At 56.4% G+C, this 19930-nt stretch overlaps 7 protein-coding genes across 7 annotated transcripts; 2 read left to right on the forward strand and 5 right to left on the reverse strand.

Moving 5' to 3' along the window:
- Positions 1–110: 110 nt before the first annotated feature.
- Positions 111–1171, forward strand: J3D65DRAFT_632601 (EAP30 family protein). The gene is made up of 2 exons (XM_066801036.1): positions 111–674; positions 725–1171. Exons 1-2 carry the CDS (start codon positions 199–201, stop codon positions 1050–1052), a joined length of 804 nt encoding a protein of 267 aa, XP_066653192.1. The 5' UTR covers positions 111–198; the 3' UTR covers positions 1053–1171.
- On the reverse strand, positions 986–4059 carry J3D65DRAFT_475710 (eukaryotic translation initiation factor 3 subunit C). Its single transcript, XM_066796529.1, has 4 exons — positions 3566–4059; positions 2904–3513; positions 2490–2856; positions 986–2442 (listed from the first exon to the last, which is right to left on the reverse strand). The coding sequence occupies exons 1-4, from the start codon at positions 3900–3902 to the stop codon at positions 1186–1188; spliced, it is 2571 nt and encodes an 856-aa protein (XP_066653193.1). The 5' UTR covers positions 3903–4059; the 3' UTR covers positions 986–1185.
- Positions 4058–5954, reverse strand: J3D65DRAFT_475709 (ATP-dependent rRNA helicase RRP3). Its single transcript, XM_066796528.1, has one exon. It carries the CDS (start codon positions 5894–5896, stop codon positions 4415–4417), a length of 1482 nt encoding a protein of 493 aa, XP_066653194.1. The 5' UTR covers positions 5897–5954; the 3' UTR covers positions 4058–4414.
- Positions 5955–6040: 86 nt separating this feature from the next.
- On the forward strand, positions 6041–7502 carry J3D65DRAFT_660542 (brix domain-containing protein c). Its single transcript, XM_066802575.1, has 2 exons — positions 6041–6250; positions 6300–7502. Exons 1-2 carry the CDS (start codon positions 6059–6061, stop codon positions 7455–7457), a joined length of 1350 nt encoding a protein of 449 aa, XP_066653195.1. The 5' UTR covers positions 6041–6058; the 3' UTR covers positions 7458–7502.
- Positions 7503–7681: 179 nt separating this feature from the next.
- J3D65DRAFT_475745 (uncharacterized protein) lies at positions 7682–10055 on the reverse strand. The gene is made up of 2 exons (XM_066796530.1): positions 9616–10055; positions 7682–9526 (listed from the first exon to the last, which is right to left on the reverse strand). The coding sequence occupies exons 1-2, from the start codon at positions 9706–9708 to the stop codon at positions 7907–7909; spliced, it is 1713 nt and encodes a 570-aa protein (XP_066653196.1). The 5' UTR covers positions 9709–10055; the 3' UTR covers positions 7682–7906.
- Positions 10056–11335: 1280 nt separating this feature from the next.
- On the reverse strand, positions 11336–13919 carry J3D65DRAFT_475749 (uncharacterized protein). Its single transcript, XM_066796531.1, has 2 exons — positions 12563–13919; positions 11336–12512 (listed from the first exon to the last, which is right to left on the reverse strand). The coding sequence occupies exons 1-2, from the start codon at positions 13746–13748 to the stop codon at positions 11578–11580; spliced, it is 2121 nt and encodes a 706-aa protein (XP_066653197.1). The 5' UTR covers positions 13749–13919; the 3' UTR covers positions 11336–11577.
- Positions 13920–17538: 3619 nt separating this feature from the next.
- J3D65DRAFT_632616 (uncharacterized protein) lies at positions 17539–19472 on the reverse strand. The gene is made up of 2 exons (XM_066801037.1): positions 19295–19472; positions 17539–19155 (listed from the first exon to the last, which is right to left on the reverse strand). Exons 1-2 carry the CDS (start codon positions 19353–19355, stop codon positions 17693–17695), a joined length of 1524 nt encoding a protein of 507 aa, XP_066653198.1. The 5' UTR covers positions 19356–19472; the 3' UTR covers positions 17539–17692.
- Positions 19473–19930: the final 458 nt, after the last annotated feature.

Raw genomic sequence — 19930 nt, forward strand, 5'->3', positions numbered from 1 at the left:
AATTTGGATGAGGTGCGCCCTTAGCGAAGGCGGTCTGCGATGGTCCGAGCGTCGCATGGATCTGCCGGTGCCGCTAGGCGGGAGCTGAACGACAGCTACACCACCGTCAACCGTTGCCTTCGGTTCTCCCATCTCCAGACTCTGAGACTTGCTCACATCGTTCTAACAAATTGCTGCTTCTCTGTCAGGATACAAATCATGTCCTCCAACCGTCGCGGCGTCGGCCTCTCCGCCTTTGACCAACACCGCATCACTCAAGCCCAATATGCCTCGCACGGCACCAACATGCGCGCGCAGCACCTGTCGTCGTTACAAACCCAACTCTCCGTCTTCCAGTCACTGCTGCACCAGTTCAGCATCACACATGCCAAAGACATCCGTTCCAACCCCACCTTCCGCGCCGAATTTGCCCGCATGTGCAACGCCATAGGCGTGGACCCGCTAGCATCATCGAACCGCAAAGGTGACGGCGGGAACAAGTCAGGAGGGGGCGGTAGCTTTTGGGCGCAAATGCTGGGCGGCAGCGTCAACGACTTCTACTTCGAACTTGCCGTCCGCGTTGTCGAGGTGTGTCGCGAGACGCGGGCGGAGAATGGAGGCATGATTGCGCTGCTCGAGGTCCGGCAGAGGGTACAAAAGGGTAGGGGCATCGGTGGCGGTATGGAAGTCTCAGAGTACGTAGTTCGAATCATGGCTGTATCCACGAATGCTCATGCGATGACAGTGACGACATTTTGCGAGCCGTCAAGTCGTTGGAGCCTCTGGGCTCAGGCTTCACAATTATGAAACTGGGCCACAAGCAAATGATTCGGTCAGTGCCAAAGGAGCTCAACACCGACCAGTCGGCAGTCCTAGAAGCCATACAAGTGCTGGGATACGTGACGGTGTCGATGTTGCAAATCAACTTGGGCTGGGAACGAGCACGATGCATGGCCATCATGGACGACCTCATGACCGACTCGTTGGTCTGGGTGGATAAACAAACGGAAGAGACCGAGTACTGGTCGCCAACATTTATACACGATGCAGCGGCAGGCGAAGAAGTTGCATGAAGAATTGGCCATTTTGGTCTAGCACTTTTATGATACCCATCAAGCTAGCGCGATGCCTTACGCATCTCTCATGAGCCGTTAGAAAACCTGCATGAATCCTGAATGAAGGTCAGAAAAGCATTCCTCCCCGCGTCTAAGCCTGAATCGCCCTTCCCAATGCACCGCCAGTGAATTGACCGCCCCGGGTTCCACCGCCGAGACCACCCCTGCCACGACCGCGACCGCCACCACGGCCTCCACGGCCGCCACGGCCGCCTTGGCCACCCTGTCTCTCGAAAGCATTTGCCATGCCCTGTGTTCGCTGCTCCAGAGTCTTCTCGTTTGCTTCGATGAGACCGCTGGCCTTGTCGCTAAGGGTGAGGGCGAGGCTCTGCAGGCGCGAGAGCTCGACACCCTTGCGGAAGATGATGGCATTGTTGACTTGGTCGAGGGCGGCGGCAAGCTCCTCGTGAGAAATCATCTTGCTGACAACGGCAGCGACCTTGCGGTCAGACAGCTCGAACATGGAGGCGAGAGTCTTGATGGAGAGGGTGTCGTAAAAGGGGGCGTAGGTGAAGAGGTAGGTCCTGAGACCCTCCTCCTGGATTTGCTCGGCGAGCATGGCCTTGATCTTGTCCGGCTGGGCCATGAGGTCCCAGATCTTGATGGCGCTGATGAGGTCGACAGCCTTCTTCCACTCGCCGGCAGCCAGGGCCTTGGAGGCTTGCATGACGTGGTCGCGAGTGTTCTCAGGAGGGCCGGTGAAGATTTGCCTCTCGTGGTACTCTAAGAGCCTGCGGAAAGTCTTGCTGATGACCCTCTTCCGCACATCAGGCGACGAGCCAACCTGTGCGAGCAGCGGGATCTCGAGAAGCATGGAGCACGTCAGGTAGACGCACTCCAGAAGCTCCAGGTTGATGTGCATGTGGAAGGGAAGCTGACGCTGCCTCTCCAACCGCTCCTGCTCGGGCGAGATCTGGGAGTACCTCTGCATCTGCAGACCCTGCGCCAGCAGCTCCTTTTGCCTGTTGCTACCGCAGATTTCCTGGAGGGAGGTTTGGGCCTCGTAGATGAGACCGGCGCGGAAGGCGCAGAGACCGACCTGGACCAGGGTCCTGTTGAAAAGGATCTGAGTGTTGACGTCGAAGTTGGAAATCGTCTCCTGGAGATGGGACATGAGCATCATGTCACGGGCCTTGTAGTAGTGGTCATGCAGCGCCAAGTGGTAAATCTGGCAAAGCATCGCCCTAGCCCTGATGATGCCCTCGCTGTGCTGGAAGAGGTACGTGCAGAGAGTGGCGAGGAGGTTGGTGATGTCGGAAACCTGTGCGCGGGGGGCGACCGAGGAGTCGAGCTGCGAGGGAATCGTCTTCCAGGAGTTCTCTTCGAGGATGGTGACAACTTGGGAGGGCTGGAAAAGTTAGCAGTTTTATCATCAGACCGCTGTTTGCTCCTTACCTTGAAGTAGACGTGCTCCAGACGGCGCATGACGATGCGGTTGACACTCTCCTGGGGACCCTGGTGCGACTTCTTGATCTCCTCGACGTAGAGCTGAGCGCGAACGATGCTGCTGTAAAGGGCGGTCTCATCCGTGAGCCTCTCGACGTACTCGGCAGTGTGAGGGTCGATGTGTTGCAACGCGCGAGTGAGCTCGTCGTCCAGACGCTCGATGAAAGACACGATGCTGCCGGGGACCTTGAAGACCTCGCCTTCCTTGAGGACCGGCTGCTTGTCGTCATCTTCCCATTCCTCGGCGCCCTCAATGACAATAATGTCGCGGTTGTTCTCGAGGGTCAGGAGGAGCTCCTTGAACTCGGACTCGGCGCTGCAGCAGGTTAGCACTCGTTCGATGGGTGAATACGCAAGACGTACCTCTTCCATTGCTCCTGGGCCATTTGGTTGCCAGTGCCGGAGGTCAGGTCGAAACGAGTGGGAATAACGGTAAGCAGAACGCGGATTTTTTGGTAATCGGTGTTGGCGACATCAACAAGCTTCTCCATGGTGCGAATCTGCTCGAGGCGGTCCGTGTTCTTGCGACCACGGGCCTCGACAATGGTCCGGAGGTGCTTCAGAATGCTCTCCGGGGTGTATGTCATGGCCTTGCCGCCGGCACCGACCATGGTGAAGCCGTCATCGTCGGCATCCTTGTCGTCGGTCGAGGCCAGAAGAGACGCCTTCTTGGACTTCTTGGGAGTCGGGGCCACCTCCTCGACGACTTCTTCCACCATGAACTTGTCCGGGTCGGCCCTGTACTGCTCAATCTCCTTGGCGTGGTCCTGCTTGAGCTTGCGCACGCGCTGGCGGACGGCGTTAAGACCACGCGTCATGGTTGCGTTCATCTTCTTGGGCGTGACCTTTTGCTTCTCAATCGTCTCCAGCATCTTGGTCTCGAGGTCCGAAATGGCCTTGATGTACACCTTGGGCGTCTTGCCATCGTTTTGCCTGACGAGCGCGGGGACCTGGCGGATCATCTTGTCGAACTCTGTAGCGTAGTTAGTCTCGCTGCCATCCATCCAGCTTGTCGCGTCACGAACCCGTCGAAATGACTGCCCAGTCGTTGATCTTTTCCGCATTCTCAATCAGCTTGATGGTGCCTTCGAGCTCCTCGAAACGCTTGTCCTTTGCGCTCTTGACGACCGTCGTCCGCTCCTCATCCTCAGAGTCCGACTCATCCGAGACGTCCTTCAAGAATTTGGACGCGCCGACGCGGCCACCCTCCTCGTCGCTGGACGAATCATCGTCGCTGTCCTCTTCTTCCTCCTCCTCAGAGCTAGATTCCTCCGCGCTTTGTTCTTCCTCCTCCTCGCCGTAGAGCTCCTCCTCCTCGGAGGACGACTCGGACGAGCTGTCGCCGGCAAAGAATCGAGACATGGTTGCGGATGGCGTTGATCCGGCGAGTCGACTGCGGCTGGGTGGTAGGTGGGGTGGCGCGTGTGGGAGTCGCGGGGATTATTTTGCCTTGTGAGCCCGATAGCATTTCGTGTTGAAGCGAACGCACCGCATTTTCGGTCTGCGGTGGTCCGTGCGTATCACGTGCATGTCCTTCGCCTGGTCTGCTACCGGTACCGGTTCCCCATTGTTTATCATTCGGAAGCATAGTGTGGGGAGCAAATAAAGCATCATGCGATCTGGATGCAAGTCCTAGCCTCTGCGTATGGCTGCTGTCAATCTTTTCCTGCACTTCGTTACACAACCTGCCAAACACGTCTTCACCAGCAACACCATTCCATGATGTTTGATTCATCGACCACTTGAGAAATATCTATACCACAGTCTCTTCTCAATCAGTAACAGGCAACAGCATCTTGTGGAATTCAAACCAAACATGCAAACGGAAAAAACTCCCAGCGCCAACAAAGCCAGCCCTTTTTTCCATTCCTTGATCAACCCTCCTCCTTGTCCATGTCATCACGACCTCTCTTCCCAGCGCCCCGCCGCCCGCGCAACACACTTCCCTTCTTTCCTCTGTTATCGTGCAGGTCCTTCATCTCCCTAACAGCCACTCTTTGTGCCTCGCCCACCCTATCACTCAGCACCATCACCTCATCCTTGACCACCGGCTCCTCTTCGAGTTTCTTGCTCAGTGCGTTCTCAATTCGCAGCCAAATCTCCACATCGTACTGTGTAACGAGCGACATCGCCTTGCCCGACTTGCCGGCACGCGCCGTGCGGCCGACTCGGTGGACATATGTCTTAGAGTCGGGGGGCAGGTCGTAGTTGATGACGTAGGAAACGCTTGGGATATCGAGACCACGCGCCGCAACATCGGTGGCGACGAGGATGTCGCGGGACTTGCTGCGGAACTTTCCAAGTGCGCCGAGACGCGCAGACTGCGAGAGTTGGCCGTGGAGCGGGATTGCGCCAAAGCCAAGGGTGCGCAACAGGATTGCGATTCTTTGCGTCTCGTTGACAGTGCGGGTGAATATGATGACGGGATGGCCAATCATGTCGTTAAGGAGGTGAATGAGATAGAGGTCCTTGTGCTTGTGAGGGATGAAGAGGTACCGCTGAATCAGGGTAGACACGGTCTGGTGGGAAGAGCTCGAGATGGAAACCTTGAGAGGGTTGCTCAAACTGGCGCGCTGCAAGCTCTCGACCTTGGAGCTGATGGTGGCCGAGAAAAGATACGTTCTCCTTCCCTCCTTGGGCAGGACTTTGAGGATCTTGTCGAGGATGGGACCAAAGTCAAGGTCGAGCAGTCTGTCGGCTTCGTCCATGACAAGGTACTTGAGATGCCTGAGCGAGAAGCCCTTGGTGTTTTCCAAGTGGTCCAACAGACGACCCGGGGTCGCGACAATGATGTGCGGATTCTTGCCCAGGGCAATCTGCTGGGGCGTCATGTCCATGCCTCCGACCAGTACCGCGCACTTGACGCCAATCAGACTGCCGAGCGCCTCGAACTGCTGCGAAATTTGGTATGCCAATTCGCGAGTCGGGGCGAGAACCAGTCCAAACAGCTTCTGCTGCCTCTCCATGAGATCTTGTAGAATGGGCAACGCAAAGGCAGCCGTCTTTCCGGATCCCGTCTCAGCCAGTCCGATCAGATCGCGACCCTCAAGGGCGAGCGGGATGGATTCGACCTGGACTGGCGTTGGGTGCTTGTATCCTAGTGCCTCGCAGCTGTTGCATAGCTCTTCTATGATGCCAAGATCGCGAAAGGTCTTCTTAGGCTGGGTTTCCTCGCCGTCCGGGCTTTCATTTTGGGGTTGCGATTCGTCGCTCTCGCTTTGCGCATCGTTGGCAACAGGTTCGACGGGAGCGCTCTTCTTCTCGGGGACGGATTCAGAGGAGGTTCTTGATTTGGTCGCCTTGGGCTTCGCGGCAGCCTTCTCAGAGTCGATCTTGCGCTTCTTGATTGCGGGCATTTTGCGTGGTGTAGGTGGTAGGTCGTCGAGTCGGCGCGAGCTGCCAGGATGAGCGATTGATGGGCCCGCGCGAAAAAAGTCGTTATCGATAAGTATTTTTCAACAAGCTCCATTATTGCGCTTCGGAGGAACTGCAACACCAAACAAACCCATCCGACAAAAATGGTAAAGAAGAGAACAAAAACAAGGACGCACGCCGGTGCCAACAAGCCCAAGGCGGCTATCCAGGCCAATGATGGTAACCCCAGGAGCATGGTCATCCGAGTGGGAGCCGGAGAAGTCGGACCCAGCGTGTCGCAACTGGTTAGGGACATGAGGCTGGTCATGGAGCCAAACACGGCGGCTCGATTGAAGGTATGCCACACGATCCTGGCTATCAACTTCGTGGCTAACCTGTCGACAGGAGCGCAAATCGAACAAGCTGCGCGACTACACGACCATGGCGGGCCCGCTGGGCGTAACGCATCTCCTCCTCTTCTCCAAATCGGAATCGGGAAACACAAATCTGCGGTTGGCAAAGAGTCCTCGCGGACCAACACTACATTTCCGCGTCGAGAAATACTCGCTGTGCAAGGACATCCAGCGCGCGCAGAAGCACCCCATCACCGGCGGCCCTGAGTACCACACGGCGCCGCTGCTCGTCATGAACAACTTCACCTCCACGCAAACCGCCACGACACCCTCGGCCACCAACCCCGTCCCCAAGCACCTCGAGGCCCTCACAACCACCATGTTCCAATCCCTCTTCCCGCCCATCTCGCCCGCCGCCACGCCGCTCACCTCGATCCGCCGCGTCCTCCTGCTCAACCGCGTGCCCGACCCGTCCGACCCCAACGCCTACATCATCCAGTTCCGGCACTACGCCATCACGACCAAGTCCGTCCGCAAGGACGTCCCGCGCTCGCTGCGCCGCCTCGATCGCGCCACCCGCGACGCGAAGCACCGCGGCCTGCCCAACCTGGGCCGCCTCGAGGACGCTGCCGACTACCTGCTCGACCCGGAGGCTGACACGGGCGCCGGCGGCTACACCAGCGCTAGCGAGACCGAGATTGAGACGGACGCCGAGGTCGAGGTGCTCGAGACGACGCGCAAGGTGCTGAACCGCAAGGAGAAGCAGCGCGCTGCCGCTGCCGCGGCCGCGGACGGTTCGTCGAAAACGCCGAACGTGAGAAGCAGCGTGGAGAAGAAGGCTGTCAAGCTGGTCGAGTTGGGTCCTCGCATGACTCTGCGGCTGCAGAAGGTTGAGGAGGGCCTGTGTGGCGGCAAGGTCATGTGGCACGAGCGCATCTCCAAGAGTGCCGACGAGGTGCGTGCCATGGACAAGATGTGGGAGGGCCGGCGCCAGGAGAAGGAGGAGAGGAAGCGTGTGCAACGGGAGAATGTGGAGAGGAAGAAGAAGGAGAAGGATGAGCTGAGAAAGAAGGGCCAGGAGGTTAGTGAGAGTGAAGAGGGCGAAGAAATGGACGTGGATAGCGAAGGGGACGAATGGGATAGCGAGGGCTTGGAAGGCGACGACGTTGAGGAAGATGAAGACGAGGAGATGGCAGATGGTGGGAGGTAGTTCATGTGATCTATTCCTTTATCAAAAGTACATTTTCGTGTGCCCACTGACTACAACTTGAATGCTTTTGATTTTCCTCCATGCTGTGTTCCAAGGTTCTCTTTCAATTGTCAGTATCATCACCCGACCACTCCATCCTGCTCCATTTCTCCCGACGCGTTTAACCAAGAATGGAGGACCCAAAAGCGATCATCGCCATCACCGTCCTTACACAGGAGAGTGCCCACATCCGCGAATTCCGAGAGTCAAGATCCCCCTGAAAACGTCCCATGAGGGACGGGGATCTTTCTACAGAAGCGTCACACACAGCTTTCCCTTTTCTCCTCTCTGAAGAAAGCGTGCTCGCATATCCGGTTGCATTTCTCCTTTGGCGAGGCTTGTCAAATGGCCCCTCCTCTCCTTTTGTTTGGTTGTTTTCCTTCTTCGGTCATGACAAGGAGTTTTCATCATCATCCGCTGGAATCTGTCTTTTTGGTCGTGTCGTCGACGTCGAGAGGAGTCGGGGCGCCACGCGCAGCAGAGGAATCCTGCTCCTCCTGTTTCCGCGCCGCACCACCATCACCACCGCCACCATCCTCTAATGACGGCACGGGCTTAGAGCGGCTCTCTTTGTCACCGTACAGCGACCTCTCGTCATACTCGCCATCGTCAAAGTCGGCATCCATGTCCGACTTAAAGCCCTGCTGCCTCTGCAGCTTCTCCTCCCTCCTCGCCGCAACCTCGTCCAACATCTTCTTCTTCTCCCGTTTCCATTTGTTGACTGCACTGTCGGGGACAAAGATCGGGACGTGTTGCATCTCTGGCAGCCGCTTGAGCAACTTGCCGCGCTTTCGCTGGAGTGCGCGCTGCTGCCGCACCTCCAGGGACTGTGTAATTTGCTGTTCTTGTTGCTGCTCGGGTTTTGGAGGAGTGTCGTTTTCGCGGATTGCTTGTAGGTTTGATGGTCGCAGGAAGGAGGTCGATTCGTTGGTGAGGTGGCTTTTGACGCCTGTGGCTCGCCATTCGGCGCTGTTGGCTTTGATGATGGCACGGCGAGATCGTGGCGGTTGTGGTGATGATGATGATGATGAGGGCGAAGAAGATGATGGAGAAGCAATCGTGTCCTCAGATCCCGACGATTGTTGCTGAGGTGTTGACGGAGCGGTGTACTTTACCTGGCCTGCATCATACTTTTCAGGCGTGCTTTGGCGCATTTGCTCCTCAACAGCGCGCTCGTACACCGCGGCCAGCTTCTCCGGGTCTAACTCCAGCTTCTTGCGGTCCTGATGCTCCCTTCTCCTAGCTTCCTTCTCGAGCCTCTCCCGACCTTCTTTCGAGTCCTCACTAATCTCCACCTCCACGTTTTGCAGCTCGCACCAGTCATTTACGATCTTCTTGACGCCGCGCATCAAGTCGATGCAGCGCGGCGTCTTGTCGCGGCTCAACGCGTCCTCCTCCTCGGGGTGGAGATACCTCAGGAACGCGTGGTCCTCGTACACCAGCGCCTTCCACCCAGCATTCGCGGCTGCAACGGCGTCCTTGTTGATGTCGTCGCCAACGTGCAGCCGGTAGAAGGGGTACGGCCACGGGTGCAGCAGGCTGTGCGTCGCCGGCGCCGGCAGCCGCCGCATCATGTCGGCCGCGTACCGCTCGGCCAGGCCAAATATCTCGCGCTCCGGCTTTTGATACTCGGCGTCGTAGCTTGCCAGCACGAAGTCAAAGTCGGGCCGCTTGGCGCGGTCGATGAGCGGCGGTTGCGGCCGCTGCTCCTCCTGCTCCTGCGCCGACGAGCTCGAGTACAAAGTGTTTGCAACGGGCTGGATGTGGCGCATTGGCTCGTCGTCGCCGACGCTGAAGCCAAGGGACCGCAGGATCGACGCGATGCGTGGGTCCGAGTTTGATATGACGCCAATTATGACTGGGAAGTCGGAGTTGGCTTCGATGTTGCGCAGGGTTTTGATGGTCGAAGGTACCGACTTCATGTAGTGGTAAAATGCGGACCCGGAGAAGCGGTTGATGAGGTCTGAGGCGAGATGTTGAGGCACCTTTTGTCCTGGGGCCGCGCAGGCTTTGAATGTCTCGTTCACTACCTGTCATCTTGATTAGCTAGACACGTTTGGCAAAAGCACGCAGATAGCGGAGATTGGCTTCTGAAAGAGGTTGAAAGGAATCTACTAACCCTGGACCACCATTCGTCTGGCGAGTTGAGGTTATTCTTTCCGTAATTCGGATAGATACTCTGGTTCTCTCGCAGGGCTGCATCTCGCCACATCAGTCATCAGCATCTCATCCTCGTAAATATCATCATTCTTGGGCAGGCTTTCAGCGCCAGAAGACGAAGGAGAGCCCTCGAAGAAAAACGAAAAAGCCGAAGAGTGAAGGGAGCGCAGATAGAAGCAATTGTCCTACTCTCAAACAACTCGTTGCACTAACCTTTCCCAAACTCTTCATTCAACTTCTCTGGTCCCTGAATGAGCATCCCATGCTCTTTAGCCACGGCCTCGTACATCAAATGGATCGGCGCGCGCGGCCGGTACAGCGTGCCGTAAGCATCAAAGGTAACGAGCAGCGGCCGACTCAGCCGCTTGACGCGCGCGATGCGTGTGAGGCTCATATTCCCTTGCTCTTGCTTCACCAATTTTCTGGCCGGAGTTGACGTCGAGCTTGGTTCCTGGGATTGTGTTGATGATTGATGGTCCGGCGGGCCAGATTAGGTGGCGAAGGGGGTCCTGGTGGATGGGATTAATGACAGGAGAAGAAGTCAGTCCATGTTGTTTGACTGCTGTGTTTCCGAGGTATCAATGGGCCCGTATTTGATGGTTTGACTCTTTCCGAGATTTGTTGGAAAATTGGAGCTTGCGACAGCTTTTTTTCTTTCTCTCTTCTTTTTCTCTCGAGCTCTCTTAGAAGATCGATTCAAGTTTCCGTGGCCCCAAAGCTGTCAAGGAGAGGAAGCGGTTTTTGAGATGCGGCACATGGTCTTTCGTTCAATCTCGAGTGTTGAAATGGTCGTTTTCACTGGTTTGGGAAAACGTCACGATTGTCGTCCGTCGTCAGGTGTCTTCGATTACTCAGCCACCCGCAGACCGCCAAGGCGCTAGCGAACTGCCAATCATTTGACCTCCTGGATCTCTCAAAAGCTACATCGAACCTAATGACGTCTCTGTAAGAAGAGTTGCCAGAATTCGCACTGGTGGTTTTCTCATCGTCCCGCTGGATATCAGCGTTTAAGCGAGGCACAGGTACTACACAGCACATATTCGAAGCACCCACGGGTTGGATAAACCAGATTTTGATTACTACCGTACAGTTGAAAGAAAGCGGAAAGGGGAATGGACGAGAAACAGAGCGCTGAAGTCCAAAAGGGGAAACGCTTTTGATCACCCATCAATCACGGAAAGAGCCACGACACCTTTCCATCCTGCCCAGATACCCCACTATCCCGAGATTCCTTGAACAAGAGGTGTCTCGTCACATCGCGCCTCGACCCGGAAGAACTGTGAAATCCATCGAAAAAGACGCCTCGAAAAACTTGAAATCGGAAAAGGAAAAAGGGAACGGCGAGTGAAGGAGACAGACTGAAAAGTTGGAGAAAAAGGCGGAACAGCAGCCAGATGAGCAGGCGAGGTGTGTAGCGTAGGCGATTGCAAGTAGACATTAAGGGAGGCCTTTAAGTCCAGTTCGTCCTATCGTACAGGATGCGGGCAACGACTCGCAGGCGGCCTTCAACCCTAAGGATCAGGCCAAGGAAACGAAAACTTCGAGGTCCTGGAGCGCAAGTGACTTTTTTGGATATGCTCTCCGATATTGCCGCTGCTGTTTCGAATTGAAAAAAGCTCAAGGAAAGAGTAGTACGTGGTATTCTTGATGAAAGGTTCCAAAAACGTTGTGATGCGCCGCGCTCCAAGACCGTAACGTCGTAACGTCATCAGGAACATTGCATGGCTTGATGTGTGCCTCGCGATGCCGAGCATAGGGCCTGCTCTTATGCAGATGGCGTCCTGTTAAACAGATCACGCTGGCTTTCAACCAGAACCCGAAACGAAAGCTGCTTCGTGCCCGAGTCGGATGAGTAAAAGCCAGCGCCAAGAGAGCCCTGCTCCCCGACTCCAGAAGAAAAAGAGGATTGCAGTGTCTATCTCTAGACACGACGAGGGGCGAACGTCCCCGCAATGGGACCAGTCTTTCTGGCCAGAGGGCTGGCGCGCGGCTGCAAGGTATCTGGGTCCTTGGCACGCTTCTTCTTACGCATGGGCGTAATGATTGCGTCGGCAGAGGCGCCGGTGCGTACGGGGCGGGAGGCGGACGCGCGCAGGGCAGGGTCGTCAGGGAGGCGAGCAATATCGCGGTAGCGGTTCTGATTCCGGCGGAAAGACGTGACGTTGCCGCGATCAAAGTGCTGAAGCATCTTCTCACTCATTTCGTGGGCCGCCGACTTGGCAGGCGTGTGTCCAGCATGAGCTTTGGTAGGGGAGCCGTCAGTAGGGGCATCAGTCTCGTCGGCCTCCTCGCTGTCACTCTGGCCGAAGTCGATAAAGTCCGCGACGTCGAGCATGTTTTCCATGTCGTCATCGTCATCGTCTTCATCAAAATCTTCGTCAATGAGGTCATCGTCGCCCATAGCCGACCATTGGTTAGACATGGTCAGGGCCAGGTCGAGATCTGTACCAAAAAAGCCACCGAGGGCCATCAGGTTTGACAAGGTCTGGTTGTTGGTGTCACTGAACTCGCTCTCATCCGCGTTCATCAGCTGGCTCTTGGGGCTATTGTTGGCCGTGCTGCTGGCCGTGCTGACGGCCCAGGACGAGCCGTCCCTGACACGCCCCGGGATGAGCACCATGCGCTTGCCAGTACCGTCAATGTAAGCCAGGGCTCTCTTGGGGTCAACTGCGAAAAAGCCACGCATGGGGCCTTTGCGCTTATTGGGCTTCTTTGGGGGTAGCATCTTTCTGGTGCGCGGCAGCGGCTTCGGGGTGGCGCTACTGGTTGAGGAGGTTGAGTCACGGTGAATACGAGCCGGTGTGGTAATGGTAGGCGGTGGCGGGAGTTCTTCATCAGTAGTGTCTCCTTCGTCGGCTTCAACATTGTCAGCGTGGATCTAGAAACAAGGAAATCCTGAACCCTACTCTCGTAGCCACTGGAGCCAGCCTCTGACTCCGAGTCTGACTCTGCATTCTCGTCTTGATCATCGTCCCAGTCACTAAGCTTGTCCTTGTCGTCTCCAAAGTCCCAGTAAGATCGTTCGCTGTCACTAGCAGTCTCATCAAGTACGTTCTCGGGATCGTTGCTGGCTCGAAAAACAAGAGGATCGTTCTGGAACAGATCAGGCCAGTAGCTGTTGAGGTCCTCGGACGACGTCTCGTCGCTGTCAATGTCCGACACCGTGTGCACCTGATCGTCGAACCTGACGCGCCTCGTCGTCGGCTTTTCTTCAGGGTTGAGTGCATTGGCGGTTTCTTCGTGGACAGGCCACTCGTCGTCCCAGTAAGAACTAGGAAACGCTGGGGCGGAGTCGTCGTCAATGGTAAAGAATTCGTCGTCAATCAGGCCATTTTGGAGCAACATGGAGACATCGGGCCCGTCTCCATCGACCTCGCCAAAGTCGCTCTCGTCGTCCGAAGAATTCTTGAAGGCCTTGCGAATAGCTTTCTCTTCCAGGGTCTCATCAATGTACTCGTCATTGTCCGAAGGGTCAATGTCCTCGACAGCCTTGTAAATCTCGTCGTCGTCGGACGAGTCGAGTACGTGCTCAGGAACACCAGCTGGGATGCCCTTTTGCTCGCCTTCGTAGGCCATGAGGCCTAGTTCGTCTTCGCCAAGCGTACGGGCCATCTTCCTGCGAGGATAGTCTGCGTCTCGCTGGCCATGTTCGTCATGGTGGCTCTCTAGATTAGACAGGATGCTAGTTGAGCTAAAGGTACGCTTCTTGTTGGGGCCTGGCGCAAGCCCATTTTCCTGGGTTGTCCCCGCCTTGCGGCCTTCTTCCCGACTCATGTCGACAGAGTCAATGCGGATGCCAGGGCGCTTCCCTTTGCCCAAGCCAGAGCCGCCAGACGGGGCAATTATCCTTCCTTCGTCTTCCTCAGCATCCGCCTCATCCGCACCCTCGTCGTCGCCTTGGCCTTGGCCTTGGTCATTGTCTGAGCCTTCACTAGTGTTTGGCTGGATTCCATTGGTTGAAATGTTGTTTTGGGCAGTCTGCTTGGATGGCGACTGACTGCTTGCCTTTGAAGGGGTAATTTGGTGGTTGCTGGCCAGGAGGTCGGCCGAGCCGCTCTCTGGAGTAGATCTTCCGGCACGTGCCGATGCCATTTTGCGTCGAGATTGAGTGATTGAAGTGTTTTGGTAGCAGTCGAGCGACGGTCGTCGTTGGTTGAGGTGGAGTCGCAAGGGAGAAAAGGGTGAGAGGTGTCAGGTAAGGAGGTTGAGAGGTGGTGTTGAAGGCGCAGCAAGTCAAAATGTCGAGGGCCTTCGTCTTCGGACGATGCTGATGATGCGTTTTGTAATCTGTGGGACCTGAAGGAGCCTGGAGGGCGGGCGATCAGGCCGTGGAGTCGTCGAGCCCGTCAGGAAAGGCGGGCAATGAAGTTTTGCCGCTGTACTCGTGAAGCTCCGGGGCGAAATGGAAGTATTTCTGCAGAATACGAATGGACTTCAGGCGGGTTGCTTGAAGCAATCGGAGCTGGGGATCGTCGTAGAGTAGATGTAATTCTCGATGGGCTGCCGGGACTGGAGGGCGCACCAGGACGCGCACCCTCCAGCGGGGGATTTACAGCTCAGCGACAGCCTGCGGCATTGTTCTCGACGAAGTTGGGGTCTCTGGATGGATTGGGATTGTAGGTGTTGGTTTGGTAGGGCGACTTCGTTGTCTGGCGTAGAATGGTGATGTTGGAGGGAGAGGAGGGTCGGGCGAGAGGTGGTCGAACATTTTGTGAGGGCTGCCCTTGGGACGCTAGGACCAAAAGGGGCAAGCGGTAAACAGGGGTGCGGGCCTGCTTCAGGCGCGCGAGTCCGGCATTTGCGCGCCCTGCGGCCCCTCCATTCCATTGATTGCCTCGACGTCTAGACGGCATTGTTGGAGTGTCTACATGTACTCGGATTGTCCATTTGATCAAGTCTCTCTGCGAGGCCGTTGGAGAGGGAGCGAGGGAAAAAAGTGCTGTCGCCCGTTGATCCAAAATTAAGGCTGCATGTCGGGAGAGCGGGCCAGCCACAAAATGAGCCAATCAGGCGGCGCTGGCATGATGCACATGCAAACCTCCATCATGGCTGCAGGCCAATAACTGAATTGGCAACTCAAGAGTCATCTACTACATGTACTCTCTTGCTCTAGTGTGCACCCGTCAGCTCGACTGCTGTCTTCGCTCGTTGTTTGGTTTCGTCGTCGACTCATCTCTCGCGGCCCCACTCGGCCTTGGGATGTCGTTTCCCTCAGATGCCATCACCACCCACGTCCTCAGCTGAGCCGCCGATGAGCGGTGTGGGTGACGAGGCTGCTTGCACTGCACTGCACTGCACTGCACACCTCACCCAGGTCAGTTCCATCTGCGCCATCTCACCGTCTGGGCAACGCCTGCGCTGTCCTGTACGACATGGGCCACGCTGGCCGATACTGTCTGCTAGCTTCACTTCCGTTGGCCTAGCTCTGGCTTCTTCCCTGCCCTTGGCGCCCGTCGGCCCTGCGTCTGCGTCCCCCTTGCATTCCTCTGCTTCCACTCCTCCACCAAACTCCACCTCCGCCAATCACGCCTCATGCAAAACCACTACCCACGTCAATCGCCTCCTCGCTTCCGTCACTCTCGGATCAATTTACGTGAGTCTTTGCTCTTCCAGACCCTGACTTGGCCTCTGTCGTGGTCGTGAGACATCACGCTTCCAACCACGCTTTCCACGAGCTGTCCGACACCGCACTCCTGCGTTGTGAGGGAGCAGAAAGAAAAAAAAAAAAAAAAAACCCCCTCCTTCCCTCTGAACCCTTTCTGTCTTTGGCATGCAAACGCCACCTACGCCCAGCCTTGTCTTCTGCCCTGCGCATTCCTCTGTCCACGCAGCTTATCCCATCATTCGACCGTTTCTCCAAAACCCTTGGTCCAAACAAGCTTTCATTCTCCCCACCATCATCACGATCCCCATCGGTGCCCCCTTGCCACCTCTGCACGTCATTGCCCCTCGCCCCCGCAAACCACTCCAAATCACGTTGCCCTTGCGCCCCAGTTTTGTTCCGGACCTCTGTGCTTTCCGCCTTCCTCTCAGGACTTTTTTTTTTTTTTTTTTTTTTCCTTCTCACCCCCTTCCTCCGTTCTGCTGATATCGTATCACGCACGTTCGCACGGGACCTTCCTCGGCTGCAGAATTTTTCTTTTTTTCTTCTCCGTCAATCATCATGCGGGGCATCCGAAAAGAGCAGCAATGCTGTCATGCGTTTCGAATTGATGGTGATTGCGCAGGTTGCTACTCCATCGGTCGAGAGGCATGAGATGCTGCTGCTGTTGCTGCATGCAAGGCGGCGCGCTCCGACATCTTCAAGGGTCTGCACCAAGGACATGCGCACGCAAAGAAGCCTCATACCTGTTCTCTGCAGCGATGCACACGACGAAGCTTCACGCATCGAGCACCCTCTCGCGCATGTCGCAGGCAGCCCTTCGGGGCGGATCGCAACCTGTCTCGAACAAACTCTTCACGGCTCCTTCAAACCTCACCTTGGACCGCGAACAGTAGAACTGTGCACCCGCAGCGAAGATTCACCCTTGTTCTATTGGCGCCACCGGAATTGGACATTTGCAAGCAATGATGTCTGACAATCGGCATTCTGGATACCGGATTCGCTATGAATGACATGACTCAATGTCTACACATTGTGCCGATAGCTGACTACGATTCATGCAGATAGGTCCACCACTGAAGAAGGTGGAGCCAGAACCGCAAGACTGGACAGCTAGCTGTGAAGTATGGATTCGGAGGTAGACTCGGGAGAGCGCAGGCATGAATTGGCCGCTACGATTCACGTCGAGTTGCCTGTCGTCCCGGAAGTGCGCTTTACGGCCGCTGCCCATGAAAAGGAGATCCGTCTCCCGGACGCTGCAGATGACGGGTTGGGGGTAGACACGCAAGACAAAACGACATCAACTCACGCTGGCTTCACGCCTACCACCTGATGTCCCAAGTGCGCTCTTTGAGCTCCTACAACGAACCAAATCTTGCAGTCATTGCAGATGGGAAGTTGTTTGTCAGTCTTTACGGAATTCCGAATTTTCAGGCGCATTTGATCGAAGTCGGTGCCTGAAGAAGTGGTTCCTGGTCAGGAATTGTCATGCTGTTACTTTGTCCTCGTCGACTCTTCTGCGCTTTGTAATGAAACTGGGACTTTGGGACTTGCGCTTGACTAGCCACACTTGGGTTGAATCTTGTGGTGGTTCTGTCGGGTTGAAGTGTGCAGGCGGAAGGCTCCAAGGCTCGAATTGAAGGCATTTCCACCCCGGAAAGCTAAAGTTGCTTGAGCCTGGGTAGAAGGAGACTCAGTTTGCTGTGACGATGTGTGGATCAAAGGATGAGTTGAGGCGGACTGCGCAAGTGCTAGAAGCTTCATGGCTATTGCTACCACCTGCGCCTTCTGCCAGCAGGTCTCCCGTCGAAAATGGGAGCTAGAACTTACACCGCTACCTCTCACCATGGAGCCTTGCTGGCATGCAACCAGCGACTGTGGACTGCCTGGGCTTCAAACAGGACTCGGCAGGAAATCAAACAAGACCTCGAGATCCAACACCCCCTGTCCAGCTGCTACGCGAAGAGAGAAACGCTCGAATTTGACATCTGCGACGCCGCGGTATGCATGAGACCATTACTCCCGACGTCATCAATACCCTCAGACGGATGGTAGATGATGTCTGATTAATAAAAATCCCGGAACATCATTTGTATCAAACAATCAGTTGACGAACAGGAAGCACTTCAGCTTTTCAAACTTGCAACATAAAAAACATCTGGAGCATCCATCTACCTGCAAGTCAGTGTATGGAGAACGCAATTAGCGGAAGCCCAGGTACGGTCTTTGTCACCAAGCATCGACGAGACAGTTTCATTGTGTGAACAATAGAGGCATACACCAACAGATAAATTGCTATACAGTTGATCGAGGGGTATGAACTCAAACGCTGTACAAGTACAAAAGCCAAAAAATCGTCATGCCATCATAATGCATTGCCAAACCCGTCCATCCATCCAGATATGCAATTAATTAGTCAATCCTCTCCACACGTTTACGAGGTGGTGGTCTTGACACGGGGGTCAAGCTTGTTGAGGATGTTGGACTTGTGGGGCGGGTGGCTGCCCTCCTTGACGTGGGTGGTGTTGGTGTTGTCCTCGTGCTCGTGGGTGCCTGTGGCAGCGTGTCCCGAGTCGGGGCGGGTGTGCTTGGAGGTGTCGGTCTCGAGGCCCTCGGACCCGTAGCTGCCGGGCGTTGCGCCGGTGCCCACATTGCCCGTGCCGGTGGTGTGGTGGCTCTTGGTGCCAGTGGTGCCGGTGCCGGTGGTGTTGTGGGTGTTGTGAGTGCTGGTCGCGAGGTCGTCGCTGCCGTAGCTGCCAGGAGTCACGCCGTGGAGGCCAGCAGCGCGGTTGTCGCGATCAGAGTCGATGCGGGGGTCGGCCTTGTTGGCGGCGCCGGAGGAGTGAGGTCCAGCAGCAGCGCCGGTCGAGGTGCCCGTCAGGCCGCGGTTGTCGCGGTCAGAGTCGATGCGAGGGTCCGCCTTGTTGGCGGCGTTGGAGCCGTGAGGGCCAGCGTTGGTAGAGGAAGTAGTACCCTGACCAGCCTCCCTCAGGACGCCGTTGTTGTCCTCACGAGTGGGGAGACCTGCGTTGCTGGGGCGCGAGACACCAGTCGGGTCGCCGTGAGTCTTGCCCTCCTTGCTGGGACCAGTCGAGCCAGTGTGGTAAGCGCCAGAGCTGTGCTCGGAGCCAGTCGGGTGAGCTCCACGGTTGTCGCGGTCAGAGTCGACGCGAGGATCGATCTTGTTGGCAAGGTTGGAAGAGTGAGGACCAGCAGCGGCGCCAGTTTGGTTGCCGGTCAGGCCACGGTTGTCGCGGTCAGAGTCGATACGGGGATCCGTCTTGTTGAGCACGTTGGAGCCGTGAGGGCCAGCGTTGGTGGACGATGGGTTGCCGTACGCTCCAGTGGGGTTGTGAGTGGCATGAGAGGCGTTTCCAGTGCCATAAGCACCAGTGTGACCGCGGTTGCTCAGGTCCGAGTCGACACGAGGGTCGACAGTGTTGGTAACGTTGGAAGAGTGCGGGCCTGCGTTGGTAGAAGAGTGGCCGTAGGTGCCAGTGGTGCCACGGTTGCTCAAGTCAGAGTCAACACGCGGGTCGGCAGAGTTGGCGACGTTGGAGCCGTGAGGGCCAGCGTTGGTAGATGAAGGGTGTCCGTAGGTGCCAGTGGTTCCGCGGCCGCTCAAATCAGAGTCAACACGCGGGTCGGCGGTGTTGGCGACGTTGGAGCCGTGCGGGCCAGCATTGGTGGATGAAGGGTGGCCGTAGGTGCCAGTGGTCGAGGTAGTGTTGGAGCCCCAGTTGTCGGCGGCAGGGTTTCCTCTGAGCTCACCAGCTCTCACGTCGGAGGGGTGCTTGTCGAAAGACGATCCGGGGTTGTGGGTACGGCTGCCGGTCTGGAATTCATTGACTCCGCGGTCCGCAATGGTCTGGTTCTGGGCAGCGCTGTCGTTGCTGCCTACGGCAGAGTCAGCAAAGGCGTTGATTTGTCCGCGAATGGCCTCGCCGGCTCCTCGGGTGGTGTCAGTGGAAGCCCCAATAGACTTGCCAAAAGAGGGGGTAGGGGTTAAGGAGGTGGGTGGAAGGGGGATACGTACCGTGAACGCTGTGGACGCCGCCCCTGAGACCGCTGCCTGCGTTGGATCCAATGTTCGACATGTTGATTGATTGAGTTGTTTGGGTATCAAAAAAGGTTCAAGTTCGTAAAGTGCGTTTAGATGAGCGTGAAAGTGCGTTGGGTAGTTGAGAGTGTTGGTTGAGTTGTTTGTTCTGAAGATGCCGTTTGAAAGTTCCAGGTCCATCAGGTATATATGGATAGAAAAAGACAAAGTGTGACGTCAATGGTTGTCAAGTAGTTGTCAATGCACGTCCAAGTTGGAGATGGATGTGGCGTCGTGATGTGGCTGGAAGCGGGAACGGGCGACGATCTCTGCTGGGCGGAGCGTCATGGCGACGAGGCGTGACATCACTTTGTGGCTGCGGGGTCGCCGCATGAAGGACGACTTGGCCAGCGATGGCAGCGATCAACCTGACCCTGAGCCATCTTTAGCAACCAAACAGGGCAGCTGCCGCATCCCGTCGGTTTGATTCGATTCTTATGGCGTAAGGCTGGTGTCACCTCGCGGAACCGAACGCGCAACCATCCCTCGCGGCGGTACCTCCTGCTCGGCCTGTTTGTCCAACATCCACCTCGAATCCTGTCAGCTTCACAAAGAAATGCCGTCGGCACGGAA

Source organism: Phyllosticta citribraziliensis (assembly GCF_038025025.1).
Source record: "Phyllosticta citribraziliensis strain CPC 17464 chromosome Unknown J3D65scaffold_9, whole genome shotgun sequence".
NCBI lineage: Eukaryota > Fungi > Ascomycota > Dothideomycetes > Botryosphaeriales > Phyllostictaceae > Phyllosticta > Phyllosticta citribraziliensis.